Source organism: Eriocheir sinensis, chromosome 33 (assembly GCF_024679095.1).
Source record: "Eriocheir sinensis breed Jianghai 21 chromosome 33, ASM2467909v1, whole genome shotgun sequence".
Classification (NCBI taxonomy): domain Eukaryota; kingdom Metazoa; phylum Arthropoda; class Malacostraca; order Decapoda; family Varunidae; genus Eriocheir; species Eriocheir sinensis.
Window position 1 is genome coordinate 10,363,636 of NC_066541.1, and position 26,790 is coordinate 10,390,425.

Genomic DNA, 26,790 nt, shown 5'->3' on the forward strand with positions numbered 1-26,790 from the left:
TCACGCTTGACCTGGAATTATTTTTTTTTTCTATTATTACTGCCATCACCTTAATCCTCGCCGTCATTATTGATTTTATTACTCTGGTGTTGTTTCACTCGCTCACGCTTGGCCGGTTTTCATTATTATTATTATCATTATTATTATTATTATTATTATTATTATTATTATTATTATTATTATTATCTTCATTATTATTGGGAGTCGTACTTTCTTGATTCCTTTCTGGTATTTCCACACATTAAAATACCTAATTATCTTTTCTAATAACCCCCCTTTCTCTTTTTCCATCTTAATTGCCCTCCTCCTCCTCCTCCTCCTCCTCCTCCTCCTCCTCCTCCTCCTCTTTTTTTGTCCTCCTTTACAAGTCAAGAAGCATCGAGGCTGATTAAAATTTTCTCTCGTTCTGACCTTTTCTCGGCTCACTTTTATTTCTTTTTACTTATTTTCTGTACATCTGTGTGTGTGTGCGTGTGTGTGTGTGTGTGTGTGTGTGTGTGTGTGTGTGTTTCTGTACGTCTGTCTGTGTTGTCTGTCATCTCGTCTTTCAATTAACAGTTTATAATCCTGTCTGCCTGTCTGTCTGTCTCTCTGTTTGTCTATCCGTTTGTTTGTCTGTGTCTGTATGTCTGTATGTCGGTCTGTCTCGGATCTGTCTGGCTGCCTCGCTGACAAACAGACTGCCTGAATGCTTGACTGACTGACTAGGTAGCATTTTTTCTACCTGCTGATTTCAATGACTCTGCTTGCCTCCCTGCCCGACTGGTTGACTGATTGCCTGGCTGACTGGATGACTGACCCGATGCCGACTTTCCTGACTGACTGTGACTGAGTGGAAAATTAATATAGATGATGTACTCTCTCTCTCTCTCTCTCTCTCTCTCTCTCTCTCTCTCTCTCTCTCTCTCTCTCTCTCTCTCTCTCTCTCTCTCTCTCTCTCTCTCTCCCTTTTCGTTCTTTCTTCCTTCTTTCCTTCTTTCGTTCTCTCTCTCTCTCTCTCTCTCTCTCTCTCTCTCTCTCTCTCTCTCTCTCTCTCTCTCTCTCTCTCTCTCTCTCTCTCTCTCTCTCTCTCTCTCTCTCTCTCTCTCTCTCTCTCTCTCTCTCTCTCTCTCTCTCTCTCTCTCTCTCTCTCTCTCTCTCTCTCTCTCTCTCTCTCTCTCTCTCTCTCTCTCTCTCTCTCTCTCTCTCTCTCTCTCTCTCTCTCTCTCTCTCTCTCTAACTTTCTCCTTTTCTCCTCGGCGTAATCTCTTAATTATTTCATCTCTCCCTCTCGTTTCCTCTCCCTCCCTCCCTTCCTCCCTCCCTCCATATCTTCCCTCCCTTCCTCCCTATCTCTCTCTCCCTCTCACTGTCCCTCCCTCCTCCCCTCCCCCCTTCCTGTGTTCCTCATCATCAGATCCTTTTGTGAGTTCAGGTTTTCCTTTTTTTTTTTTTTCCTTTTGGTAATTAGTGGAGAAAGTAGGTTTGTGTTTTAGCTGTTAAGAGATGATGATGATGATGGTGGTGGTGGTGGTGGTGGAGGAGAAGTGGAAGAAAAAGAAGAAGAAGAAGAAGAAAAAGAAAGGGAAGAAGAAGAGAGAAAGAAAGAAAGAAAGAAAGAAAGAAAGAAAGAAAGAAAGAAAGAAAGAAAGAACAAGAAGAGCAACAACAACAACAACAACAACAACAACAACAACAACAACAACAACAACAACTACAACAACAACAACAACAAAAGATAACTAAAGAAAGACAAGGAAAAAACAAACAGATGAAAATGAGTGACAAGGATGAAGCAGAGAAGGAAGAAGAGGAGGAGGAGGAGGAGGAGGAGTCTATTTTCTGCACTTTTACTTCCCTTACGTTTTATTTCACGCCCTAAGGAGTTATCGTGTCACGGGTCTTCCTCCTCCTCCTCCTCCTCCTTTTCCTCTTCCTCCTCCTCCTCCTCCTTTTCCTCTTCCTTTTACATGCATGATTTTTTTTACGAATTTTTGTTGTTATTGTTGTTGTTGTTGCTGTTGGAGAGAGAGAGAGAGAATGAGAAGGGGAGACAAGGAGAATAGAGAATGAGGAGAAGTAGGGAGGAATGAGGAGAGAATGTAAGAGGGAAGGAGGGAGGAAGTGAAAAAGGAATAGAGGAATGTAAGAAATAAGGGGAAAAGAAAGAGAAAGAGGAGAGAAAGGAGGAAAAACGAAAGAAAAGAAGAAAAGAGAAGAGAAAGGGAGGCTGCGAGAGAGAGAGAGAGAGAGAGAACAAGCGACCAGACATGTTCTAAAGGCTATTGTTGGCGTCTATAAACTAGGTCAACACAGATTAACTTATTGTGTTCAGTGTGTTGTATCTACATTTTATCGTGGTCTATTACACGCATTATTTAATTTTATTCTGTCTCGGCCTTTCATTATTTCATTTATATTTTATCACGGTATATTATTATGGCATCTGAATTGTCTTCGCCTATTATTAATGCACGTAAAATCTGTCTTGGACGTTTATTGTTCCATTTATTCTATCTTGGTTTCTTAACTATTGCATTATTATATTTTGACCTCATTTATTTTTTAATCTGAGTCTTGTGTCACTGTATTTAGAGCCTCGTATTCTTAACAGCTTCTCAAGTGTCTCTGTCTCCCTCTCTTCAGCTGACAGACACAAACACTCAGTACAATAAGGTCGTGATGAAGAGTATTGCATCTCAGTATTGCACTATTGAACTATTGTCTGTCAGTCTGGTATTAATGGCGTCCGTGGTACACTCTTATTTTCTCCCTCTTCGGCTGACAAACACAATCGCTCGGTACAATAAGGGAATGGCAGAAAGCAGTGAAGGAGTAAAGAGACAGGTAAACAGTATTGGCTCTTTGTGTTCTTATATCACAGTCGTTAGGTTATTGTGTGTTGTGTACTGACAGTTTCTCTCGGCATTTGTCTGGCTCGTTTTCGTGCTGATGAGTGTACAGTATCTCATAATAATTTAGTATGATTTTTTATATATTATGTTTGCATGAATTTTTGTTGTGATTTTTTTTTTATTGAACATGAATTTACTTTTTCCTTTTGATTTTAAGTACGATTTTGTGCATATTTTTTGTACAATTTTGTATCTTTGTCTGGTTAATTGTTTCAAAGATTATTTTAACCTTTTTTTACTTATATTATTCAAAATTATTACATGCTTTGTGACAAAAAGTTAAGCAAATACTCTCTCTAGCTCTACCTCTCTAGTATCCGCTTTGAAATGGGTCACCTCTTACATCCTTATAACTGTGAAGTGTGTACAACTTTCATTTTACATTTAAATTAATAATGAAGTGCGTCTAGTTTTCATTTTATTCCCTCTCCCACTTCGTTAAACTTTGCAGCCGTGAAGTGAATACAATGTTCATTCTGGCGCCATTCACAACGTTGATTTATATTAGTGTGTAGTGTGTATATATTTTATTTTGCTTTAATGTGACGGTGGAGAGAGAGAGAGAGAGAGAGAGAGAGAGAGTGTGTGTGTTTGTGTGCTTAAATTTAATCCTCTCCACTTCGTTTCCTCTCTCATTGCGCCATTTATTTCGTTTGCTTTCTCTTCCTCGCTTCGCTTTCTTGCCAAGGACGCTACACCCACCCTACCCTTCCTTCCACTTTCTCCTTCTCCTCCTCCTCCTCTGCTTCCTCCTCCTCCTCCTCCTCCTCCTCCTCCTCCTCCTCCAATCCAAGGACAATTTAGAAAGTTTTGGGGCAGGACGAGGAAGACAACTTTCACTCGTGACAAGGTAGGCAAACTCAGGTGTGTGTGTGTGTGTGTGTGTGTGTGTGTGTGTGTGTGTGTGTGTGTGTGTGTGTGTGTTAGGTTCAGTCATGTGTGTTCTCTTATAGGCGAAAAAAATATTAATACGTTTTTTTTTCACACTTCCACACTACTTTTTTTGTTAGGAGGAGGAAGAAGAGGAGGAGGAGGAGGAGGAGGTGGAGGAGAGGAGGAGGAGGAGGAGGAGAGGGGTAAGACAAGGAGGAGAGTACGTATGTGTGTCAGTAGCAACAGTTGTCACTTCCTCCTCCTCCTCCTCCTCCTCTTCCTTCTCCTCCTCCTCCTCCTTTCTCTCCCTCCCTCAGCCCTCTCTTCCGTCTCACGCCCCTCTTGTTCTCTCTCTGTGCTTTCTCACTCTCAAGTTTGTTTACACACACACACACACACACACACACACACACACACACACACACACACACACACACACACAAACACACACTCAAATAAACAAACAAACAATCACAAACAACTGTATAAATGCAGGAAATCCGTTTTTTTTTATACGTGAATTTGTTACCTTCTGTAGTTTTCCCTTACTGATATTTATTCGTTTTCTTCTATAACAAAATATAAAAAAATCCACGTATTTATAGATTTGTGTACATTAGTAGAAAAAGAGAAGGCAGAAAGAAAGAGAGAAAAGAGACAATAGGAAATAAAACGGAGATGCGGGAGACTATGAGGAGGGGTGGTTTTAGTGTTTGGAAAGAGGAAGAAGGAAGAGAGTGGAGGGAAACAAGAGGAAGGATAAACAGGTAGAAGCGGAAAGAAGGGAATTGGTGGGGAGGAGGGGAGGGGGGAGGCAGGCAAGGAGAGCGGTCAAATCCTCAGCAGTTACTTGGCTCACTTCTCGTCCAGTGAATGCCGTCTCTTATGAAGGTGGTTTGTGAGTTATGACATCTTTTATGAAGCAAATTGGACGTTTTCAAGCAAATTCGAACGGTATGCAACCTGAGGTGAAGGCAGATTGCGTCGACCTCCCCACAGGCGTGTTGCGAGGCGTCTGCGTCGTGAGGAATGACTCCATATGAAAAGTTACTCATAGTTTTCCCCTCACAGAATTAATGGGGGGTCAGTAAGGAGCCCAACTTTTCTCTAGGAAGGATCAGGCCCTCCCCTCTCCCATCCCCCCCAACCCTCCGCTGCTACAGTACAGTCTAGGTGTGTTTGTGGGGGAAACCGAGACCTTGGGATGAACAACCTCCGCTGACCCTGAGTGTGAGTGTGATGGGAGAGGAGAGGACATGCACGCAGCGAGGACGAGGATGAGGGGAATGCTCAGGTCAAGCCAGTCTAGGTGTGGGTGGGAGGAATGACCTCTGTGTGAGTGTGTGAGGGAATAAGAAAAGGACCACCAGGCGAGGGACAAAGGGGAGGTGGACGGAGTATAAAAAACGAGCCATGGTGAGTTAGTCGCCCGCATGAGGTAAGTCAGTTCACGTCCGTGGATTTAGCAACTTTTTTAAAACTTTTCCTTTACTTTCGTGTGAGAACCCGCGGCAACTCACCTGCCTCGCCGCGGCCCGGCAACCCTGAGTCATCAGCTGAGCTCAGTCTGCGTCGAGAGCGGACGGGAGGTACACGGCAGCTCCCCCGCCCCCGTTGATCAGTAACCGTGTCCCGCCGTGTGTCTGGCGGCGCCCGTGTCTCACCGCCGCCACGCATGTCCACAAGAACTCTGTGGCAGACTCGTGTCCCCGCCCTGAGTGCCTAACGTTGATGATGGCTTACAGGACGTCCAGCTAACGTGTCGCGGCTAACGTTCGCGCGGGTGGTGCCTGGATAACGTTTGTTGGTTAAAAGCCGAAGACACTGCGCTGGTGCTCAACGGAGGGTGACGCTCAGTGGACACTCACTGTAGCTAACGTTGAACGCAATACATAAGGCTATCAGTAACGTGAACTAGAGATTCTGAACTGTTACGTCAGTGAAGGAAGCCTGGGGAACGTTTAGCGAAACATGGTGCCCAGCAAACACTTCGCAAACGTTGATTTAGTCCACGTCTCCGAGTAAAAGTTTTTAACGCTAGACGAGACAGTAAGGACGATGCACCACAAACGTTAGTGAAGGATCCTGGGCAACGTTTAGCTAAGGATGGAGCGTCGCCCGCGTGGAGGCAGGATGGTGCCGCGCTGACGCTCCTGCAGGATGGCGGTGCAGCGTGAGGCACATCCTTACCACCTGTCAACGCGGCGCAACATGAGTCCGCATGCCCCAGGTAAGGACCCCCGCTGCCCACCTGTCGCGCGTTACCGTTCTCACTGTCTGGGGCCGTGGTTTCTATTTTATTTCTTTTGTTTTCTATTTTCTATTTTTCGATTGTGTTATTATTTCTATTATATTCCCATTCTATTTATTTTCACTCTTTTATTTTTATTCTTTATTGGTGAAACTCTCGACAAGGGTGACTAGCTTTTATATGGCTGATACGAGTCTGAGAGAGAGAAAGTCAGACTATAATAATAAATAAGAAGATTGTCATTAATATTAAAGTACGTTGTTAAGTGGGCTATGAACACTACGATAAATGCCTCTCTATATATGTGTTAACAGTGCGTGAACAACGTGTGTGTGTGTGTGTGTGTGTGTGTGTGTGTGTGTGTGTGTGTGTGTGTCTTCATCTTTCGAAAGCGTCATAGAACTATAAACAGAGAGGCTGTGTGTGTGTGTGTGTGTGTGTGTGTGTGTGTGTGTGTGTGTGTACTCAACCCTTTTCGAAAGCGTCACACAAGTATAGACACAGAGAGAGAGGCAGAGAGTGGCCGGCGTGGTCCCCTTTGCTAGGCCCTCAAAACAACAATAACAACAACAACAACAACAACAACGACGACGACGACGACGACAACAACAACACGCCGCGCCAGGCCACAGAACTGTTAGGCTGGGAATCATGCCACCCCCTCACGCCGCCTAACTATCGTCCGCCTTATCATACAACGAACACTCCCATAGCTACACCTTGGCTATACGTGTACAGGGGGTTGCGTAAAAAGGTGTTTCTTGTGTGATCATACACCTCGCCTAAGTATACAAGGGTTTGCGTTCCTCTAATGAGCACCTGAAGTTTACTGTCTACGGAGGTGAATGGAAGTAAAAAAAAATATATATATGTAAAGAAATTGAAACGTGAAAATGAGGAGAGACTTTGTGTTCATGGGGGCGAAAAATGGAAGTAAAAAAATAAATAATAATAAATAGATAAATAAAAAGAGTTGGAACGTGTGAAACTGAGGACAGACTAAGATATATTTACATTGTCTAATCATCTACATGTAAAGGTGTTCGTGTTTCTCGTATGATAGTCTATGCAAGTTTAATGTCCACGGAGGCGAATAGAAGTAAAATAAAATAATAATAATAAATAGATAAATATAAAGAGTTGGAACGTGTGAAACTGAGGACAGACTAAAATACATTCACAGTGTCTAATCATCTACATGTAATGGTGTTGGTGTTTCTCGTATGATAGTCTATGCAAGTTTAATGTCCACGGAGGCGAATAGAAGTAAACATCGACAAATCTAAGGAGTTGCAACGTGAAAATGGGGAGAGATGAAAAATACTATACACACTGTCTCCATGTAAAGTTGTTTCTCGTATTAACAGTGGCTGAGGACTCCCGCACTGTAATCTTCCTCCGCCTCCTCTTCCTCCTCTTATTCCTCCTTCGCTTCCTCATTCTCCTTCACTACTACCGTTTGCTTGTTTTTCACATCCTCCTCCTCCTCCTTCTACTTCTACTTTTCTTTTATTTCAACTGTTTCACTTTTTTTTCTTTATTCTCCTCTTACTCCTCTGCTTTAAGATTTGTGTTCGGTAGTAACAGGGAAACAAATAAAGGAAAAAAATAGATATAAACAAACAGCTAAACAGCACAACGGGACCCCAGAGACTGAAAGGAGACGATTCCGTTATGAAGGAAATACTGTTCATCTGACAAAAGAAAGAAGGAAAGAAAGAAAGAGGACAGACAGGTGTATTTAGAGTAATTAGTGACACTGTTAATTGAGGATGACGCTAATTAGGTATGAAGATGCTGTTATCTTCCTTACAGGCGATGCAGAAGAAAAGGTGTTTGGTGCTGCATTATCTTCATCAGCATATACAGTTATATATATAAAAAAAAAAGGTATTCTCATAATATTGGACCACTTAATTTTTTTTTTAATATAATCGACAAATAAGTAAAATGAAGCAGAGCAGTAATGACACTTTTATTGCATTATTTTTGTCACTAATATCTAGAAGGGAGACTCATTATTATTCCACATAAGATTTGGCGCCTCTTCCATAACGTAACAGCACATCACTAAAAAAAATTCAATCCTAGTATTAATACGAAACACATATTAAGCGCTCGATCAGCTAATCACGAATGTTAATGTATGGGAATATCCTATCAAGGTATAATGGGACGGAGATAAGCACTAAGGCCACGCGCAGCTATAGTATATGCCCCTAAACTCAACCTCTAGTATCCTGTAATGCAAGTACAGGATTTAATATAAGTGATGCTCTCTTGTAATGCCGTGTTCTATATTTTCTTTTTAGAGTGATGATGTGTTAGTGATGTTGTGTACTATATAGTGATGTTCTGTATTAGTGATGTTGTATGTTAGTGATGCTGTGCGTTAGTGATGATGTGCGCTAGTGATGCTGTGTCTTTCGTGTTGTTATTGGCCGGAAGAAAAGTGAGAGATGACTTTTTTTTATAATGCGTCCAATCTCGGCAGTGACCAGAAAAAGTATTGCAGTGTGTGTGTGTGTGTGTGTGTGTGTGTGTGTGTGTGTGTGTGTGTGTGTGTGTGTGTGTGTGTTACTTATGTGTTGCTAAAGTGTTCTGCTGTTGTTGTTTCTGCAGTAATATGTGATTGTTTTTTTTTTTGTGTGTGTGCGTGTGTTCTTCATATCACTGACTCAAAAATAAAACGGTGATGATGTACGTGTGTGTGTGTGTGTGTGTGTGTGTGTGTGTGTTCCAGGTATCGCTTTTGTGTTACCTCAGTTGTGTTGTGTTGTGTTGCATTCTGTGTTGCCTCGAGCCGTGATGCGGAGGCTGTCACGACTCATTACTTGTGTTGAAAGGCGGACGGTGTGTGTGTGTGTGTGTGTGTGTGTGTGTGTCAGTGGCTCATCCCTCGTGGCTCATTATCTAACGTGGAGGCTTTCTCTTATCTTGCATGCTACATAGGACTACAGGGGACTCTCTCTCTCTCTCTCTCTCTCTCTCTCTCTCTCTCTCTCTCTCTCTCTCTCTCTGGATTTAAAACGTTCAAGACCTTATTTTCTTTTCTCTTTTTAGCGTTGTGTCTCATTGAATGGCACCTCCGTTTTCCTTAATCATCCTTCGCTGTATCTTTATTTGTTCAAGGGTGTGAGGTAGGTCTCTCTCTCTCTCTCTCTCTCTCTCTCTCTCTCTCTCTCTCTCTCTCTCTCTCGTGGGCAAATAACACTATGGCACTGATATTTACATGAATAAAGTAGAAAAAAAAAGCCTCAACAATTTCTCTCATAAACGTTTGCATTTTTTTTACGTTTTTTGTTTTCTTTGGATTTCTAACGTTCTCAGGCAACGTTTTATAGGCAAAGAAGACAAGGAGAAAGAGTCGGTGAAAGGATACAACAAACAGGAGAAAAGGTGTAAAGCTAAGAGGTGTAAAGAGGTAAACAGATAAACAAACAGACTACCAGACAAACAGTTATTCAAACACAGACACACATAGATAAAAATAGGCAAAAAAATGGGGAATGGATACAATAAACAGGAGAACACAATTAACACAGAAGAGCAAAGAGGAAACAGACAAACAAACAAACAGACGAACTGAAACACGCAGAAACACACAAACAGACAAACACGAAAACGCTCATCCAAACAAATACACAAACACAAAAAACACAAACGCAGGGGAACAAAAAAAGCACAAACAACATCCAGTCAAACAAACCAACAAACAAACAAACAGACGAACAGAAACAGACAAACACACAAACAGACAAACACGAAAACGCTCATCCAAACAAATACACAAACACAAAAAACACAAACGCAGGGAAACAAAAAAAAAGCACAAACAACATCCAGCCAAACAAACCAACAAACAAACAAACAGCCGCTTAAATCTTCCAGACTCTGAGAATGTAGAACAGGGCTGACCGCTGCGTCCCAAACCTTGACTCAACCCCTGCGGCCACAGCTTGGACTCCCGCACTGAAGCCTTCCTCCTCCTTCCCCTCCTCCTCCTCCTCCTCCTCTTATTCCTCCTTCGCTTCCTCATTCTCCTCCACTATTTCCGTTTATTTTTCTTCACCTGCTCCTTCTCCTACTTCCTTTCTTTTTATTTCATCTATTTCTCACTTTTTTTCTTCTTTATTTTCCTCTTACTTCTCGTATTAATAATTTTATCCTCCTTCTGTTCCTCGTCTTCCGCTGCTTATCCTCGTCCAACACATTCTCCTCGATCTCTTCCCTCTCCATCTCTTTTCATTTTCTTTATTTATCCATTTTTTCCATTTCCTTCTTTTCTTTTTTTCTTTCTCATTCTCCTCTGCTTATCAAATTATGTTTCCTCATCCTTCTCTTCAAATCATCTTGCCGTCTTAATTATCTTCCCACTCTTCCATCCGCTTCACCTCCTCCTCCTCCTCCTCCTCCTCCTCCTCCTCCTCCTTCTCCTGCTCTTCCTCATCCTCCCCAGCCTTCTCAACACAACTTCAGTAAAAAAAAAAAAAATAACAAGCACAATTTTCTCGTCCAAAAACAAGATCAAAATAATTCACGTTTTCCCTCACATAATTGCTATTCTCTTCCTTTCATCGACAGTAAACTAAAGCAATTCATATTTCTCCACTATTTTTTTGTATTATCTTCATTCCATCGACGCTATACCAAACCAGTCAACATTTCTTCATTATCATTTGTATTACCTTCACTCCATCGACAGCATACTAAAGCAATTCACATTTCTTCCTTACTTTTTTTGCATTATCTTCAATCGATCGACATAATACCGAACCAATCTATATTTCTTCATTAATTCTAACCTGCCCTAACGCGGCGTGACGAGGGCCGAGCGTGTTCACCTGAGCGTGGCGGCGAGGAGGTAAACAGGTAAATAGAAACGTTTATTCGCGGCTTCATTAATAATTCATTTTTCCTCCAAGCACCTGCACGCCGCCCCCACGGTAACGTTCTAATAAACACGCGCCCCCCCCCTCCCCCCCCCCACACACATACGGAAAGAGAAGTGGTGAGAAGGTGAGGGAATAGGAAAACACACACACACACACACACACACACACACACACACACACACACACACACACACATGGAAAGAGAAGTGGTGAGGTGAGGGAATAGGAAAACACACACACACACACACACACACACACACACACACACATGGAAAGAGAAGTGGTGAGGTGAGGGAATAGGAAAACACACACACACACACACACACACACACACACACACACACACACAGAAGTGGTGAGGAAGGTAGGGAAGAGGAGAACACACACACACACACACACACACACACACACACACACACACACACACGGCAAACAGCTGCTTCCCGATACTTGTGGAATATCGGCCACTGCCACCGCCGCTCGTTCACCCGCGCGCAATTACTCAGTGACTCAATTTGCGTAACATCTCCATCGGCTATTTGTGGTGCTCCCCCCAAGGCGGTGATTGGAGCAACGTCACTCTGTTATAGATACTCGTACGTACAGTGTTTTAACCTGGTCTACTTCTCTTTATTAATCGCCTATTCGTCTGTTTGTGTTATTATTCAAGGCAGTGACTGGAGCTTGTTGGAGTCTGTTATTGCTATACTTGTACGGCGTTGTAACCTGATCTTAACCCTTTTATTTATCACCTGTTTGTCTGTTAGTGTTGTTATCGAAGTGGTAGCTGCGTATTCACTGTTACAACTTGATCCCAATCCATTTATTCATCACTTATTCGGTGGTTTGTGTTGTTATCGAAATGGCAGTTTGTTATAGCTATACTTGTACTGCGTTGTAACCTGATCTTAACACTTTTTATAACTTATTCGTCTGTTAGTGTTGTTATCGAAGTGGCAGTTTGTTGTAGCTACCTGTTCACTGCTATAACTTAATTACAATCCCTTAATTAATCACTTATTCGTCTGTGTTTGTGGTGATTTCCAGGGCATCAATTCGTTAAAGTTTACATGGACAATTTTTTTTTTTTTTTTTTTTTCACTATTTTGATGTTTATCCTTATTTTCGGTGATTCAATTTGTTGCGCATCTGAAGTCGTTTGTAGTGTTTCCCAAGGCATCAACTGGTTATAGTTTACCCGAAATATTATCATTATATTTTTCCCCCTGTATTCACTCAATTTGGTTTCCGTCGTCATCAGTCATTTCTGGTGTATCCCAAGGCAGTGTTTTGCGCCGCGCCAGTCTGTTACAGCATTCCTAGCACGTACTCTCAATTAAACGCGAGATGGCGCATGTGACGTGTATAGGAGGGGGGGGGGGGGGAGGGGCGGAGAGTGAACTGAAGCCAGGTGTCGTTTGTGTTTTAAATGGGATCACAGAAAAAAAAAAAGAACATCACGTAATATGTTAATGTTGCTTCGATAGTGAAGAGTATAGATGATGTCAGGTGTACAGGAGGAGGGCAGGGAGAGGGGGGGGGGGGATAGAGAGTGGACTGAGCCAGGTGTTTGTGTGTTAAATGGGTTTACAGAAAAAATGAGCATCACGTAATCTGTTAATGTTGCTACGATAGAGAAGAGTATAGATGATGTCAAGTGTACAGGAGGAGGGCAGGGATAGGGGGGGGGATAGAGAGTGGACTGAACCAGGTGTTTGTGTGTTAAATGGGATTGGAGGAAAAAATGGGCATCACGTAACCTGTTAATGTTGCGATGATGATGAAGAGTGAAGGTGAGGTAAGGTGTATAGGAGGAGGGCAAGGAGAGGGGGGGGGAGATAGAGAGTGGACTGAGCCAGGTGTTTTGTGTGATGACTGGGAATATAGAAAATGATCATCACGAAATCTGGTAATGTTGCGATGAATTGTATAGGTGAGGTAAGGTGTATAGGAGGAAGGGGAGGGGATGGGAGGGGAGTGGGATGAAGCCAGGTGGTTGAGTGCTGACTGGTAGATATTATAAAAAAAAAATAAGCATCGCGTAATCTGACAACTTTACTGCATAAGCGAAGGTTTTACCCCACTCTCCCTCCTTTCCCTGCCACCACCTGTTCATTTCACGTCCGCCGTCTCCTGGTTGAAAATGTAATGTTCTCACGGCACCTTTATTATTTGTCCTCCCATGCACCAACTATCTCTCTTTCTCTCTCTCTCCCACTCCCTCATCCTCCATCTCCCTCTTCAAGTTTCACCCACGCTTCCCACAACACCCTCTCTCATTATTCTCCCTAACTAGCCTTTTTTCTCACGGCACCTTCCCTATTTGTCCTCCCATGCACCAACTATCTCTCTTTCTCTCTCTCTCCCACTCCCTCATCCTCCATCTCCCTCCTCAAGCTTCACCCACGCTTCCCACAACACCCTCTCTTATTATTCTCCCTAACTAGCCTTTTTTCTCACGGCACCTTCCCTATTTGTCCTCCCATGCACCAACTATCTCTCTTTCTCTCTCTCTCCCCCTCCCTCATCCTCCATCTCCCTCTTCAAGCTTCATCCACGCTTCCCACAACACCCTATCTCTCTTAACGAACCCTTTTCACACGCCTCCGCCTCTCACATCCACCATTTCCAAAGACCAAAAAGGAGATGAATCGGGTTCTCAAGAGTGATTATTCATGTTCATGGTACAGAAGAAGGGTCGAACTACCAGAAGGGTCATAAAACTACCCCTGGAAATGCCCACAGCTCCTACGAAAACGTCAGATGTGTGTGTCTGGGCGCCGAAATGTTTATGAGTGTGTTAGTTTGTTGGAACTAAGCTCTTTACCTTTTACTTTTGTGGGAGCGGCGAGTAGCGGGCTTTTTTTTGTTTTTTTGTGTACCCTTTTTGTTGCCCTTGAGCCGTATCCTTTGATGTAAAAAAAAAAAAAAAAAAAAAAAAAGCTAGACTCTTTGATCCGAATTCAGGAGTCACACGGTGCTGGGTTGGGGCTTAACTTTTGTTTGTGACTGTACACCGCTCTAATCTAATACCCAGTCCTTATCATCCCCTTTTGTCACTTCTTATCCGTCTGTTTTCTATTCCAGGTGTCTCGCATAATACATATACTATCATACGACGTCTATAACCTCACCCATTGTATATTTTCCCCATAAATTTCCCGGCATCCTCTAAAAAAAAAAACTTCCTCTGTTGTTATTCATTCTGTGAGCAATAAATTCACGCCGCGCCCTAATGAAGAGTTCCTTAATAATTCAAGCTGATGGAAAAAGTATTCATGGGCAAACTCCTTTTATGAAGCGCGTGGATCCCTTTCCCAAGTAAGGCACAATGACCCTCCACTCCCCTCCTCCACCCACCCCCTCCCTCCCTGGCGGCCCACCGTTTATACCGATGACAAAGGACCTTACCCTCACCCCCCTCAAGCACACACACACACACACACACACACACACACACACACGCACACACACACACACGCACATGACCTCTCACCCACGGTTCCTTATTCGTTAAGTGAAAAACCGCCCCCTGACAGAGCAGACCTTCATCTCTCCCTTCTGCTTCCCCCTCCCCCTTTGTCCTCCCTTAACCCCTCCCTTTACTGCCTCCCTTTAACACCCTCGCCCCGGCTCCTTACAAGCATTACCCTTTATAGTTAAGACGCTCCCTATAGAGAACGGTTTTTCCCTTTTTCTTCCCTTTGCTAGCAGTCTCTATTACTACCTTTGCTGTCTCCCTTTACCCCTCTCCCCCTGCCTCCCTTTATAGCATAGTTTCCCTTCCTCGGAGTTTCCCACGGTACCTTCCTTATGTTTTCCTCCTTTAATTAACCACTTTTTCTCTCGCTCTCTTTGATATTATCTTTTCAACCTTCCCTTTAGAGTTTAGAGCATAATTTCCCTTTCTCATAGTTTCATTTTGTACCCTTTCCTGTTTTCGTCCCTTTACCCCTTTTCGTCTGTTTCTGATGCTCCCTTTTTTCTCTTCTCAACCTTCCATTTAGGGCTCAGTTTCCCTTCCTCACCCTTCCCTGTTTTTCTCCCTTAACCTATATTTATGTCACCGATACTCCCTTTTCGACCTTTCTTTTATAATTATAGTACTCTGTTTCCCATCTACACATATTCTAACATTCTCCTTTTCCTCTAATTAAATCCCTTCTCCAATAGGCCTACTCACTTTTCACGCTTCCCTTTAGTTTCCCTTCAACACAGCTTCCAACAACACCCTCTCCCGTTTTCTTTCCTTTACCCTTTTTCTCACGGCACCTTCATTATTAATTTTGTCCTCGTATGCACCAGCTACCTCCCTCCCTCCCTCCCTATATCTCCATCTCCCTCTTCAAGCTTCATCCACGCTTCCCACAACACCCTCTCTCATTATCCTCCCTTGACTAACCTTTTTTCTCACGGCACCTTCCCAATTTGTCCGCCCTTGCACCAACTACCTCTCTTTCTCTCTCTCCCCCTCCCTCATCCTCCATCTCCCTCTTCAAGCTTCATCCATGCTTCCCACAACACCCTCTCTCATTATCCTCCCTTAACTAACCTTTTTCTCACGGCACCTTCCCTATTTGTCCTCCCATGCAACAACTACCTCTCTTACTCTCTCCCTCCTTCCCTCTCCCTCCATCTCCCTCTTCAAGCTTCATCCATGCTTCCCACAACACCCTCTCTCATTATCCTCCCTTGACTAACCTTTTTTCTCACGGCACCTTCCCAATTTGTCCTCCCTTGCACCAACTACCTCTCTTACTCTCTCTCTCTCCTTCCCTCATCCTCCATCTCCCTCTTCAAGCTTCCCTCCCCCTGGTTGCCGCCGCCGCCTCTTCCTCGCCCTCTTCGCTCTTTGCTCAGCTGTGCACACCATAACACAGCATAAGGTCAACACCGCCACGGCCACCAGTTGCCTCGAGTGGTTACCTGTGAGTCGAGTTTACCTGCACGCGCGTTTTTTAGCGGCCTAATGGAGGTGAACGGACGTGTGTGTGCATGAGAGGTAATGGGGTTTAAATGTATGTATAGTGCTCTTGAGGCTTTGGTGGAGGTGAACGGAGATACAGTGGAAAAGATAAATGGGTGGGGGAAACATGTGAATGAATAAAAGATGATAAAGAAACACATAAATCTAAGTGAGAATCGTGGGAACTGACATGTGAAGTTAAGGAAGGAGAAGATGTACTGGAAAAGATAAATGGATGGAGAAATAAATGAATGAATAAAAGATGATAAAGAAACACATAAATCTAAGTGAGAATCGTGGGAACTGACATGTGAAGTTAAGGAAGGGGAAGACAGAATGAGAAAGATAAATGGACGGAGAAATAAATGAATGAATAAATGATAAGTACACACATACAACTGAGTGAAAGTCGTGTGAACAGATATTTAAAGTTATAAAAGAAGAACAAATACACGTTAAAAATAGACAAACAAGTAGGTAAATTAATAGTAGTAAATATAGAATAGTCACCTTAAAAAAATAATAAGTAAAGACAGACAATGGAAGTAAAAATCGTGTAGAGAGACATTTGACGCTAAGAAAGAAGAACAAATACGCGTTAAAAACAGGTAATATAAATAAGTAAATAGGAGTAAAATTGGATTCTTTACTTAACATACTTTTTTATAGGTCACTAAACAATACTAATTAAATACAGACATAGGAGTAGAATCACTTGAACAGAAATTTGAGGCTAAGAAAGGGGAACAAAAACACGATGAAAATAGATAACCAGATAAAAAAAGTTACAAATATGGCATCCTTACCCAGCATCCCCTGAGAGAGACCCTAAAAATAACAAATAAATAAAGACAATTAGAGTAAAAATCGCATGAACAGAAATTTGAAGCTAAGGGAGAACAAAAACACGCTGAAAATAGATAACCAGATAAAAAAGTTACAAATATGGAATCCCTACCCAGCATCCTTTGTGAGAGACCCTAAAAATAACAAATAAATAAAGACAATTAGAGTAAAAATCGCAAGAACAGAAATTTGAAGGTAAGAAAGGGGAACAAAAACACGCTAAAAATAGATTACCAGATAAAAATGTCACAAATATGGAATCCTTACCCAGCATCCTTTGTGAGAGACTAAAAAAATAACAAATAAAGAAAGAAAATAAGAGTAAAAAACCCATGAACAGAGATTTGAAGCTAAGAAAAGGGAACAAAAACACGCAAAAAATAGACAAATAAATAAATAAAGACGAAGAAAATATAAAATCCTTTACGTGAGACCCAAAAAAAGAAAGAAAAATAAAACACTGACATGAACAATGAAAAAAAAAATCGCGTGAGAACAGAAAAGCTAAGAAAGGGAAACAAAGGCATGACAAAAATAGGAAATAGGTGAAAAAAAACTAACATATATGGAATCCTTGGCAGCCTCCTTTGTGTGTGGGTCTCTTGGTGTGCCTGAGGAATAATCACACCCATTAATACCCTAAGGACGACACCTGGGGAGAAAGTTGTGCCCTAGAGCCATGAGAGAGAGAGAGAGAGAGAGTTATTACAAATGTAGGATATATGGTAATTGGAAAGAAAGGAGGGAGGGAGGAAAGGGAGGGAGAGAGAGAGACAGAGAAAGGTGGGAGGGAGTGAATGGAGAGAAAGATATGAATTCCTGATGAGAAGAAAGGGTGAGGAGATAAATTTAAAGTCTCTCTCTCTCTCTCTCTCTCTCTCTCTCTCTCTCTCGTGCCTATCTGTGTGTGTGTGTGTGTGTGTGTGTGTGTGTGTGTGTGTGTGTGTGTTACAAAAAAGGACATCGCAAAGAAACACACAAACGCGCAACACAAAATAAACGTTTACCTTCGGGCACAACACAACCTTCCCTCCTGGTATGTGCTCTCTCTCTCTCTCTCTCTCTCTCTCTCTCTCTCTCTCTCTCTCTCTCTCTCTCTCTCTCTCATTGTATTTTCCCACCTGCTATTTTTATCAAGCTCTCGTTCCTCCATTTACTTATAGACAAATTGAGAGAGAGAGAGAGAGAGAGAGAGAGAGAGAGAGAGAGACACAAAATACCTGTACTCGGCTCAGGTGTTCATCCCCTTAGTAAAAGTGAATAGTCTGGTAGTGAGCCAAGTATAGCCCGACTCTCTCTCTTCTCTCTCTTTTTTGTTATGTTGTTGTTTTTTTGTTGTTTTTTGTCATTTCTCTCATGTCATTCCTCATCATCACTCCATCTCCCTCTTTCTCATGTTGCTTTTTATCATCTCTACCGCGTCCAGTTCCCTTTGTCATGTCACCCTTCCTCGTCATTCTAACATGCTTCGTAAGTTTTTTTTTTTTTTATTCTTTTCCATTTCGTCATCTCTCACTCTCTCTTTGGCTTTCTCTCTTTCTGTCTTTTATGTCTTTTTACCATTCTCATTTCCTTCCATCTTTCCATCTCACTCTCTCTCCGCCTTTCTTTCTCTCTTTCTCTCTCTTTTATGACGTTTTCCTATGCTCATTTCCTTTCATTTCTCCATCTCACTCTTTTTGCCTTTCTTTCTCTCTTTCTCTCTCTTTTATGACGTTTTCCCGTTCTCCTTTCCTTCCATTTCTCCATCTCACTCTTTTTGCCTTTCTTTATCTCTCTCTCTTTTATGACGTTTTCTCATTCTAACTTCCTTCCATTTCTCTCCCACACTTTTTCTTGTCTTTCTTTTTCTCTTTCTTTCTCTTTCATGACGTTTTCCCATTCGCATTTCCTTCCATTTCTCCATCTCACACTCTCTCTTTGCCTTTCTCTGTTTCTCTTTCTCTCCGTTTCTTTCGTCAGAGTCTACCGCCTATCTGTCATTTCCCTCCACTTTCCCTTCCTGTCCCTCATTCTTTTCGTTTGCCTTTCTCCCTTCCCACTTTCCTCTCTAACTATTTTCTCTGAAGGTCCCTCCGTTTCTCTCTTCTTTCCTCCTCCTTTCCTCTTTTCGTTTCTCCCTCCTCCTTCTTTTTCTTCCTCCTCCTCCTCCTCCTCCTCCTCCTCCTATTCCTTATTTGTTTTGGTCTCCTTCATTCTCTCTCTGTTAACTCTCTCTCTCTCTCTCTCTCTCTCTCTCTCTCTCTCTCTCTCTCTCTCTCTCTCTCTCTCTCTCTCTCTCTCTCTCTCTCTCTCTCAAGATTAAGTACACTTCAGTAAAACCAAAAGTCTTCAGTACACTCCAAGCTATATTAGGAGCTACTTCATTGTCTCTGGGAAAAGGCTCAGGAGATCGTAAAATGCAAGAAGGAGAAATCCAGGCCTAGCTACATACTCCACTCTCGTACCCAACATATATCAACCTTGCTTCTCCGTCCTGGGCATAGGAGAGTGTAAGTATAATCATAATTGGAGGTTTAAGATCAAGATTTAAACCCAATACATTACACACGAGTCTCTATACTAGCATACCTCATCCCCTTTAAACCCAAAATAAACTTAGCATGCTTCTTCCGTACTCGGCATAAGAGAGCATAACTTTAATCATAATTACAGGTGTAAGTACGAGATTTAAGTTCAATACATTACAGGTCGAGTTTCTATACTAAATTATCTTGTTAGCTGAGAAAGTGTGGGAGCATTAGACGGTGTGTGTGTGAGTGTGAGAGAGAGAGCGAGTGTGAGCAAGTGTGAGAGTAAGAGAGTGAGTGAGTGAGTGAGTGAGTCTGTGTACCCGCTCCTGCAATTATAGTGTTCGCGTGTGTTGGATGTGTGGAAAATTGACAGGAAAATAATATGAAGGAAAAGTTGATTGGAAAATACAAGAAAGTGCTCGTGAAGACAATACGTTGAGGGGAAAAATATATAAGAAAGCAAGTTTTTTTTTTTGTGTGTGTGTGTTTGTGAAAGGCTGGGAACTGTTTGTTTGATTTCTCGTTTGTTTGTTTTTTTGCAATATATACGCGGCGGTGTTTGTGCAATATATATATAAAAAAAAAGAGTCGTTTGTGGCATACGTAAAAAGAAAAACGAAAGTTGTGTGTGTGTGAAACGAAGCGAACTTTGTGAAAGGTGGGAAGCTTTTTTGCTAAATAAAAAAATAAAAAAAACGTTGTGCGCGCGTGTTATGGTACAAAAAAACAAACTGCTAATACTAATACTAATAATATCGATAACAACATAATGACTTAGGAATTTCTAAGCCCGTGTGTGTGTGTGTGTGTGTGTGTGTGTGTATGTATGTATGTGGGTATTTGGTGTACACGAACGGGAATGTGATCAGCTTTCGCCTTTCTCAATGGATAACTTTCTTCTGTTTCGTCTGAGTCGTGGTGGTGATGGGGATGGTGATGAGGGTGGTGGTCGTGGTGAAGGTGGTAGTGGTGGTGATGGTGGTGAGGGTGAGGGTGGTGGTGATGGTGGTGATGGTGATGGTGGGGATGGTGATGAGGGTGGTGGTCGTGGTGAAGGTGGTAGTGGTGGTGATGGTGGTGAGGGTGAGGGTGGTGGTGATGGTGGTGATGGTGATGGTGGTGATGGTGGTGGTGGTGGTGATGGTGGTGGTGATGGTGAGGGTGCCATTGGTAAGGTGTGGTGGTGGTCTTGGTGCGCAAACTGACTTTCACGTCACACTGACCACTCTCTCTCTCTCTCTCTCTCTCTCTCTCTCTCTCTCTCTCTCTCTCTCTCTCCCACACACACACACACACACACACACACACACACATACACACATATCAATTTTCATACTTTCTAATACACGTGATGAAAGTCTGATTGAAAGCATTATTTTCATTATTATATTACCGTTATTCATTATCATCCTTATCACCTTCATCGCCATCACAGTAGCAGCAGCAGCAGTAGTAGTAGTAGTAGTAGTAGTAGTAAAGGTATTAAGTAACTGAAGTGCATGCGGAGAAAGTACACGACGAAAGAAAGCTTAGAAAGTATTTGAGTCTCATGAAAGAAAGAAAGTTAGGAATTCTACAGGTTTCTCTCTTACTTGGTAGGGCACTGGCGCCACCTCCCCCGCCCTGGCACACACACACACACACACACACACACACACACACACACACACACACACACACACACACACACACACCAGCTACACAAAGCCGTGTCAGTAATATATGCAAACAACAGGTGACTCATCGCTCAGACCTCAACAGGAGTCTTTTTATTGAGTAACTTAATGAAGGTGGTCTCTCTCTTACCCTCCAGGTGTTCCCTCTTACCTGCCTTACCTGTCTTAACTCTTATCTTAATCTTGTTTTCTTGTATATTTCTCTCATGTTTTCTTTCGTTCTCTCTTGCCTTCCTTTGTTCTGCTCTCCCTTGCATCTCTTTACCTCATTTTAATTCCGTTTTCTTTATCCCCCTCCTTCCGTTTTCTTTCTTTCTTGTTTGTCTTCCCATGTTCTCTTCCTTACATTTTTTTTCCGTCATTTTATTTTCTTGTTTATCCCTCTCCTTCTGTTTTCTCTCTTTCTTGTTCGTCTTCCTATTTTCTACTCTCCCTTTGCATCATGTCTTTCCTTCATTATCTTAACCTTCCTATCTAGCACCTCTCATCCCCCCTCCTCCTCCTTTTTATTTTTCTTCTGTCGCTTCCATCTTTATTCCCTTCCTTTTATTTAACTCATCAGCTCGTCTTTCTGCTTCCCTTATTTAGTTATCTCGTTTTGACCCCCTCCTCTTGCTCTTCTGATCTTCATTTTATCATGTTCGAATAAATATCACACTTCTCGTTTTCCCCCTCCACCATTCTTGTATCGTCCTGCTTTCTATCACCTCCTTCTTGCTTTCTTCATCTTTTACCGCTATTCCTCATCCTCCTCTTGTCTTGCCTTCTTCATCCTTTGCTTCTATTCCTCATCCTCTTCTTCCCTTGCCTTCTTCATCCTTTGCTTCTATTCTTCATCCTCTTCTTCCCTTGCCTGCTTTATCCTTTGCTTCTGTTCCTCATCCTCTTCTTCCCTTGCCTTCTTCATCCTTTGCTTCTATTCTTCATCCTCTTCTTCCCTTGCCTTCTTCATCCTTTGCTTCTATTCTTCATCCTCCTCTTCCCTTGCCTGCTTCATCCTTTGCTTCTGTTCCTCATCCTCTTCTTCCCTTGCCTGTTTCATCCTTTGCTTCTATTCCTCATCCTCCCCTTCCCTTGCCTGCTTCATCCTTTACCTCTATTCCTTCTTCGTCCGCCGTCCCCTCCCTGCCCTCATTCGCCCGTCACTCCCCGCATTCCAACCCTCATTCGTTCCATTCGCTGCCTCTTGCATTGTCCGCGCGGCCTCGTACTCCAGTTTCTTATTCCCTGCATGCACCGATTTCAGTGAAGGATGGGATCAAGAAGTAGTCGCCTTATCATAATGTTCCTCTGCTTACCGCTACTTTGAGCTCTTATGAATAACTACCGGACTTCCAGACAACTTTTTATCCTCGGTTATAATACGTGCGGTAAGAATTTTCACTTTAACATTACGTCTCTCGTCTGCAGTCGGCACGTGTCAGTGGCTGCTGCTTCCCTGATCTAAGTATACTCCCCGTTTTCGAAGCAACTTTTTATATTCTTTCAACTTTTTTTTTCTTAAGGAGGAGACACCCATTTAATTTATTTCTCAGTTAGCGCTGGTCCTGCTCTGCCCTCGTGATATAAATAGCTACTATCCATTTTCAAATCAAGTTTTTAATCTTTCGACTATTTATTTAAGTATGAGACTCAGCTGCAGGGTTAACTTGCATAGCCTGCCTGCGTGCCTGTCTGCCTGAATCCCTGCCAACTTACTTGCCTGCTAGCCTGCTTGCCTGCATTCCTCCCAACTTTCCTGCCTGCGTGACCTGTCCGCCACGTCACACGCCCACCCGGAGAATCTAAGTCACTTCCTCAACAATTTCGTGACTGTAAGCTTAAGTATTGGGGGTTGGTTAATGCCGTGGCGGGGCCTCGGTGCTCGGCGAAATACACGAGCGTCGGTGCGGCCGGCTGAGTGGAACAAAGCTTTCATTGAGAAAATTGCCCCGTGGCCACGGTCAGTGTGTCTGTCTGGCCCCGCGGCGACGGCCACCCTCGCTCCCTCGCCTCCCGCTGGAAACGCTCCCTCACCTGACCACTACTCAAATATGAGACATAAAGGAATGATTTTCATTTAAACGTACTCCACTGAACTTCCGCATTCACGCATGACCACTGATCGGGAAACCTCTCCTCATTTCATTAACAAATCCCTAAGTCATTAAACAAACTAACCCAGAGTAGGTAGCAGACGCCACAGACAAGCCATAAAGCAGTGAATAGTTATTATGTAAGTAGCGGTAACTACGTCCCTTCGTGCTTTACTGGGGACAGTCATAAAGTTCAGTGGCCTTTATCTTAAGGTTCATTGGCCTTTGTGAATGGATGGGAAAAGGAGTTCAATGGGAAACAGAGTAGGGGGGTGAAGGAGGGTCAAGAGAAAGGGGAAGGGGTGGGGAGGGGAAGTGTACCCTCGCTGGCGGGGAGGAGCGGTGCGTGGTACTGATGGGCTGACGGGGCTGATGACACACTGACACTGCCCGCCACTCACACACACACGCATACACACACACACACACACCATGACGACCCAGGTACCGGGCGCGTATAAGTGTGTGTAATCAACCACGGCCTGATCACGAGTTGGACCCGCTTTCGCCAGCAGGTACCCTCCCGACACGAGCAAGTGCATGCTCATTATCGTCGATCTTTGGGTACTGCCAGGACCTCACACACCACACACCCCATCCCCCTTACTCAAGGGGGGACAGTAACCACTCCTAGTCAACGGAAAGAATCCGGCCTAGGCGGGGCTCGAACCGCCGTCTGTTTGGCCTCTATGTGTGTGTGTGTGTGTTGCAAGGCGAGACACTGTACTAACACACGCAACATTACCCACGCCACCCATGCCACGCCCACCACGCAACACATCATACAAGCAACACCCGTGGAGAGAGAGAGAGAGAGAGAGAGAGAGAGAGAGAGAGAGAGAGAGAGACTGTAAACCAGACAAAGTACGGCTGATAAAAGTTTGTGTTATTAATCAAGGGAGAATCACCGACCAGATAACTGAACTAATTGCCTGTCGTTGGTCATCAGCCCCGGGAAGAAAAAAAGACATAGGAAAGAAAAGTGAAAAAAAATAACATCATGGCAGAGTCGATAATGTGGGAGGGAGAAAAATAATCATACTTCCGTTCACTATTATTATTTTTACTGACTTTACCACATTTATTGACATTATTTTCTTTATTTACTTTGCTCTTATTTCTTTTAATCGAGGCGTAATTGCAGTTGTAGTAGTAGTAGTAGTAGTAGTAGTAGTAGTAGTAGTAGTAGTAAATAGTTATACCATCAGCTGCAAAGGCTTTCACTACTACCTAACACCCTTACCCAACCCGCCCCATCCTCTCTCACCCAGCCATCCCATCCTCCCTCCCCACCCTCACTCACCCACCCTCACCCATTCCTCCCTTCCCTGCCATCACCCACTTTCCCTCACCCGCCTCACCCCGGGCAGGGCAACAACTGGCTGCTCCACCTTCACTGTTACAGGAGAGGCAACACATCACTGCCGACTTTCACTGGTTCACGTGCACAAAACCTTTATGCAGTGACTCGTGCGGAAGCGAATATATGTCCACAGAAATTATCGTGTTCATTGATTGCCACAGACGGTAAACGCCCATGTGAGAGAGTGGAGGCAAAGACGAGTGATGGATGGAGGGATATAGGAGATGGATGAATGGTGAAGGGAGTACACAGAGATGGATGGGAAGTGAAGGGAAATAGAGATGGAGGATGGATGAAGAGAGAATAGAGATGGATTGCAGGGAATTAATGTATGTAGATGTGGTTGTTAGCATTTGTATTCATATTCATAGCGAGTCACGAGGATTTTGTGAGTACGAATAATATGTCACAAGGATACGATAAATGAGCAATAAGTCAATTAATCCATGAATGAATCTATTTTTCTATCAATCTGTCTGTCTTTCTGATGATGATAATGATAATAACAGCAGTAACAACAAAAACAACAACAACAACAATAATAATAATAATAATAATAATAATAATAATAATAATAATAACGAGTACTCACCATCCCGCCTTGCCCTGGTGTTGTGTTCTGGTTTTCCCGCCGCGGCGTCGCCCCCAGCTGATGCCCGCCGCTGCCACCTGCCCCTCATCACTCATCATTATCTCAACACACAAACCTCGTGCCTCAACGCTCATGACCACTCCCCCTTTTCTTGATTCAGTTACTTGGCCATCACAAAATTCCGCACTCGCTGATTAACACCCTTATTTTTCTTTTTTTTTCTTTTTTGTCATCACCACCACCACCACCACCGCCTCGACTCGACCTTCATTACCCAAAACTCGATTCCCAACAATTATCACCACTCTCCGTCATTTCCCCGGTGTTGTTTCAGTGCTTTGGCCGCCATAAAACTCACCATTCACTTATTAACACCTTTTTCTTCGCTTTACCTCACCACCACCACCGCTGCCTCGACTTCACCCTCATCATTAGCCCTTAACTTGTTACTCGAACGTCATGACACACTTATCACCACTCATAGTCACTCTCTTGGTGTTAATGATATGTTCTAGACACGAAACGACTCACTATATACCGATTAACACGCATTTTTGCAACATATACAGCCGCCCAGGGGAGTTTAACCGCCACAAGGAAAACCAAAACAAACATAAGGATGAATGAGCGGGATCGCCTTTGTAACGGGCTCACAAATTGTACTTTTACGTATGAATGCATTAAGTCAGTCTGATTTGCATGATTTTTCTTCGGTTTGGTGAATTTAGGTTATTAGATTGTGTCATAACATAGCCTAGCATCGGTGTGTCCAAGGATAAAGGAGGAGGAAGGAGGAGGGTCCACGGAAATGTCATCTTTCTGCTTTTATGTCACTAGGATCCATTGCACGTTCGATATTCACACTTGTCTGACTATTCTCCCGTTTATACCCAAATCAAGGCCACTCATGTGCTGTCAAGTGTGAGGGTCAAGCTCCTCCTTTATCCTTAGACTCACCAATGTTAGGCTATTTTATGACGAGCTCTGGACACACTGGGACTAGGCTATGTTAGGACAAGTTCTTCTGATATAAATTCACAAAGCAAGGTAAAATAATGCAAATCCGACTGACTTATTTCATTGATATTAAGGAATGAGAGCTTTTTGTGAACCCGTTACAGAGGCGATATTGCACCTGTTTGTTTGTTTTGGTTTAGTTTGTGTCTGTTAAACTTTTTCGGTGGCTTAATATGAGGCAAAAGTGCGTGTTAATCGATAGAGTTCTATAAAAAAAACGTGAAGGAACGGAAGACTTTGTGAACCCGTTAGAAAGGCGATCTTGCACCTTTATCCTTCCGCTGTTTGTTTTGGATTTGGTGGGGATGTTAAACTCTTTCGGCTGTTTAATATGAGCAAAAAATACGTGTTAATCGGCAAACAGTGAGTCCTTTCGTGTCTGCTCGTGGTGCCCCGGGGTAAGTGTAATACTGTGATGCACTGAAAACCTTTATTGAAGCGAGTGGCCGTGTAGGAAGGCATAACACAGCGGCTTTCTTGCAGCGTTGACAAATTTACTGTGTGTGGATTGGCAGGGCCGCAGCATAACGTTATTTTATTATCGTATTTTGTGCCTCGTTACCTATCAGTTCCGTCTGCTAATGGTGACAATGGGTTCCAAACAGATTTCCTTCCTTTTCCACGTGCGTAAGATCGATGCTTTTTAATTATCTCCTTCCCTGTGTCTCGTTCCGAGTCTTTTTTTAACATATGTCGCCACCTCAAGGTTGGGGACTTCATAGAGACCGTCAGGGTCAAGCAGATTTGTCCCTCCGCGGAGGGACCATGGGCCTTTAATTGTCGGTTGACGGCTAATGAAGAGGAGGATGCCAACAGTCCGACTATCTGC

At 43.1% G+C, this 26,790-nt stretch overlaps 1 protein-coding gene across 2 annotated transcripts in view; it reads left to right on the forward strand.

Annotated features, from left to right (window-relative positions):
• Positions 1–26,790, forward strand: part of LOC127006714 (serine proteinase stubble-like) — an 80,688-nt gene that overhangs the window by 15,019 nt on the left and 38,879 nt on the right. The window contains exon 1 of one of the 2 annotated variants that reach the window (XM_050876941.1): positions 4,546–5,997. The exons of the other annotated variant lie outside the window; for it this stretch is intronic. Coding sequence (XP_050732898.1) covers positions 5,928–5,997 — 70 coding nt within the window. The 5' untranslated portion in view covers positions 4,546–5,927. Of the gene's footprint in view, positions 1–4,545; positions 5,998–26,790 lie in introns of those variants that run through there. 2 annotated transcript variants of the gene reach the window in all.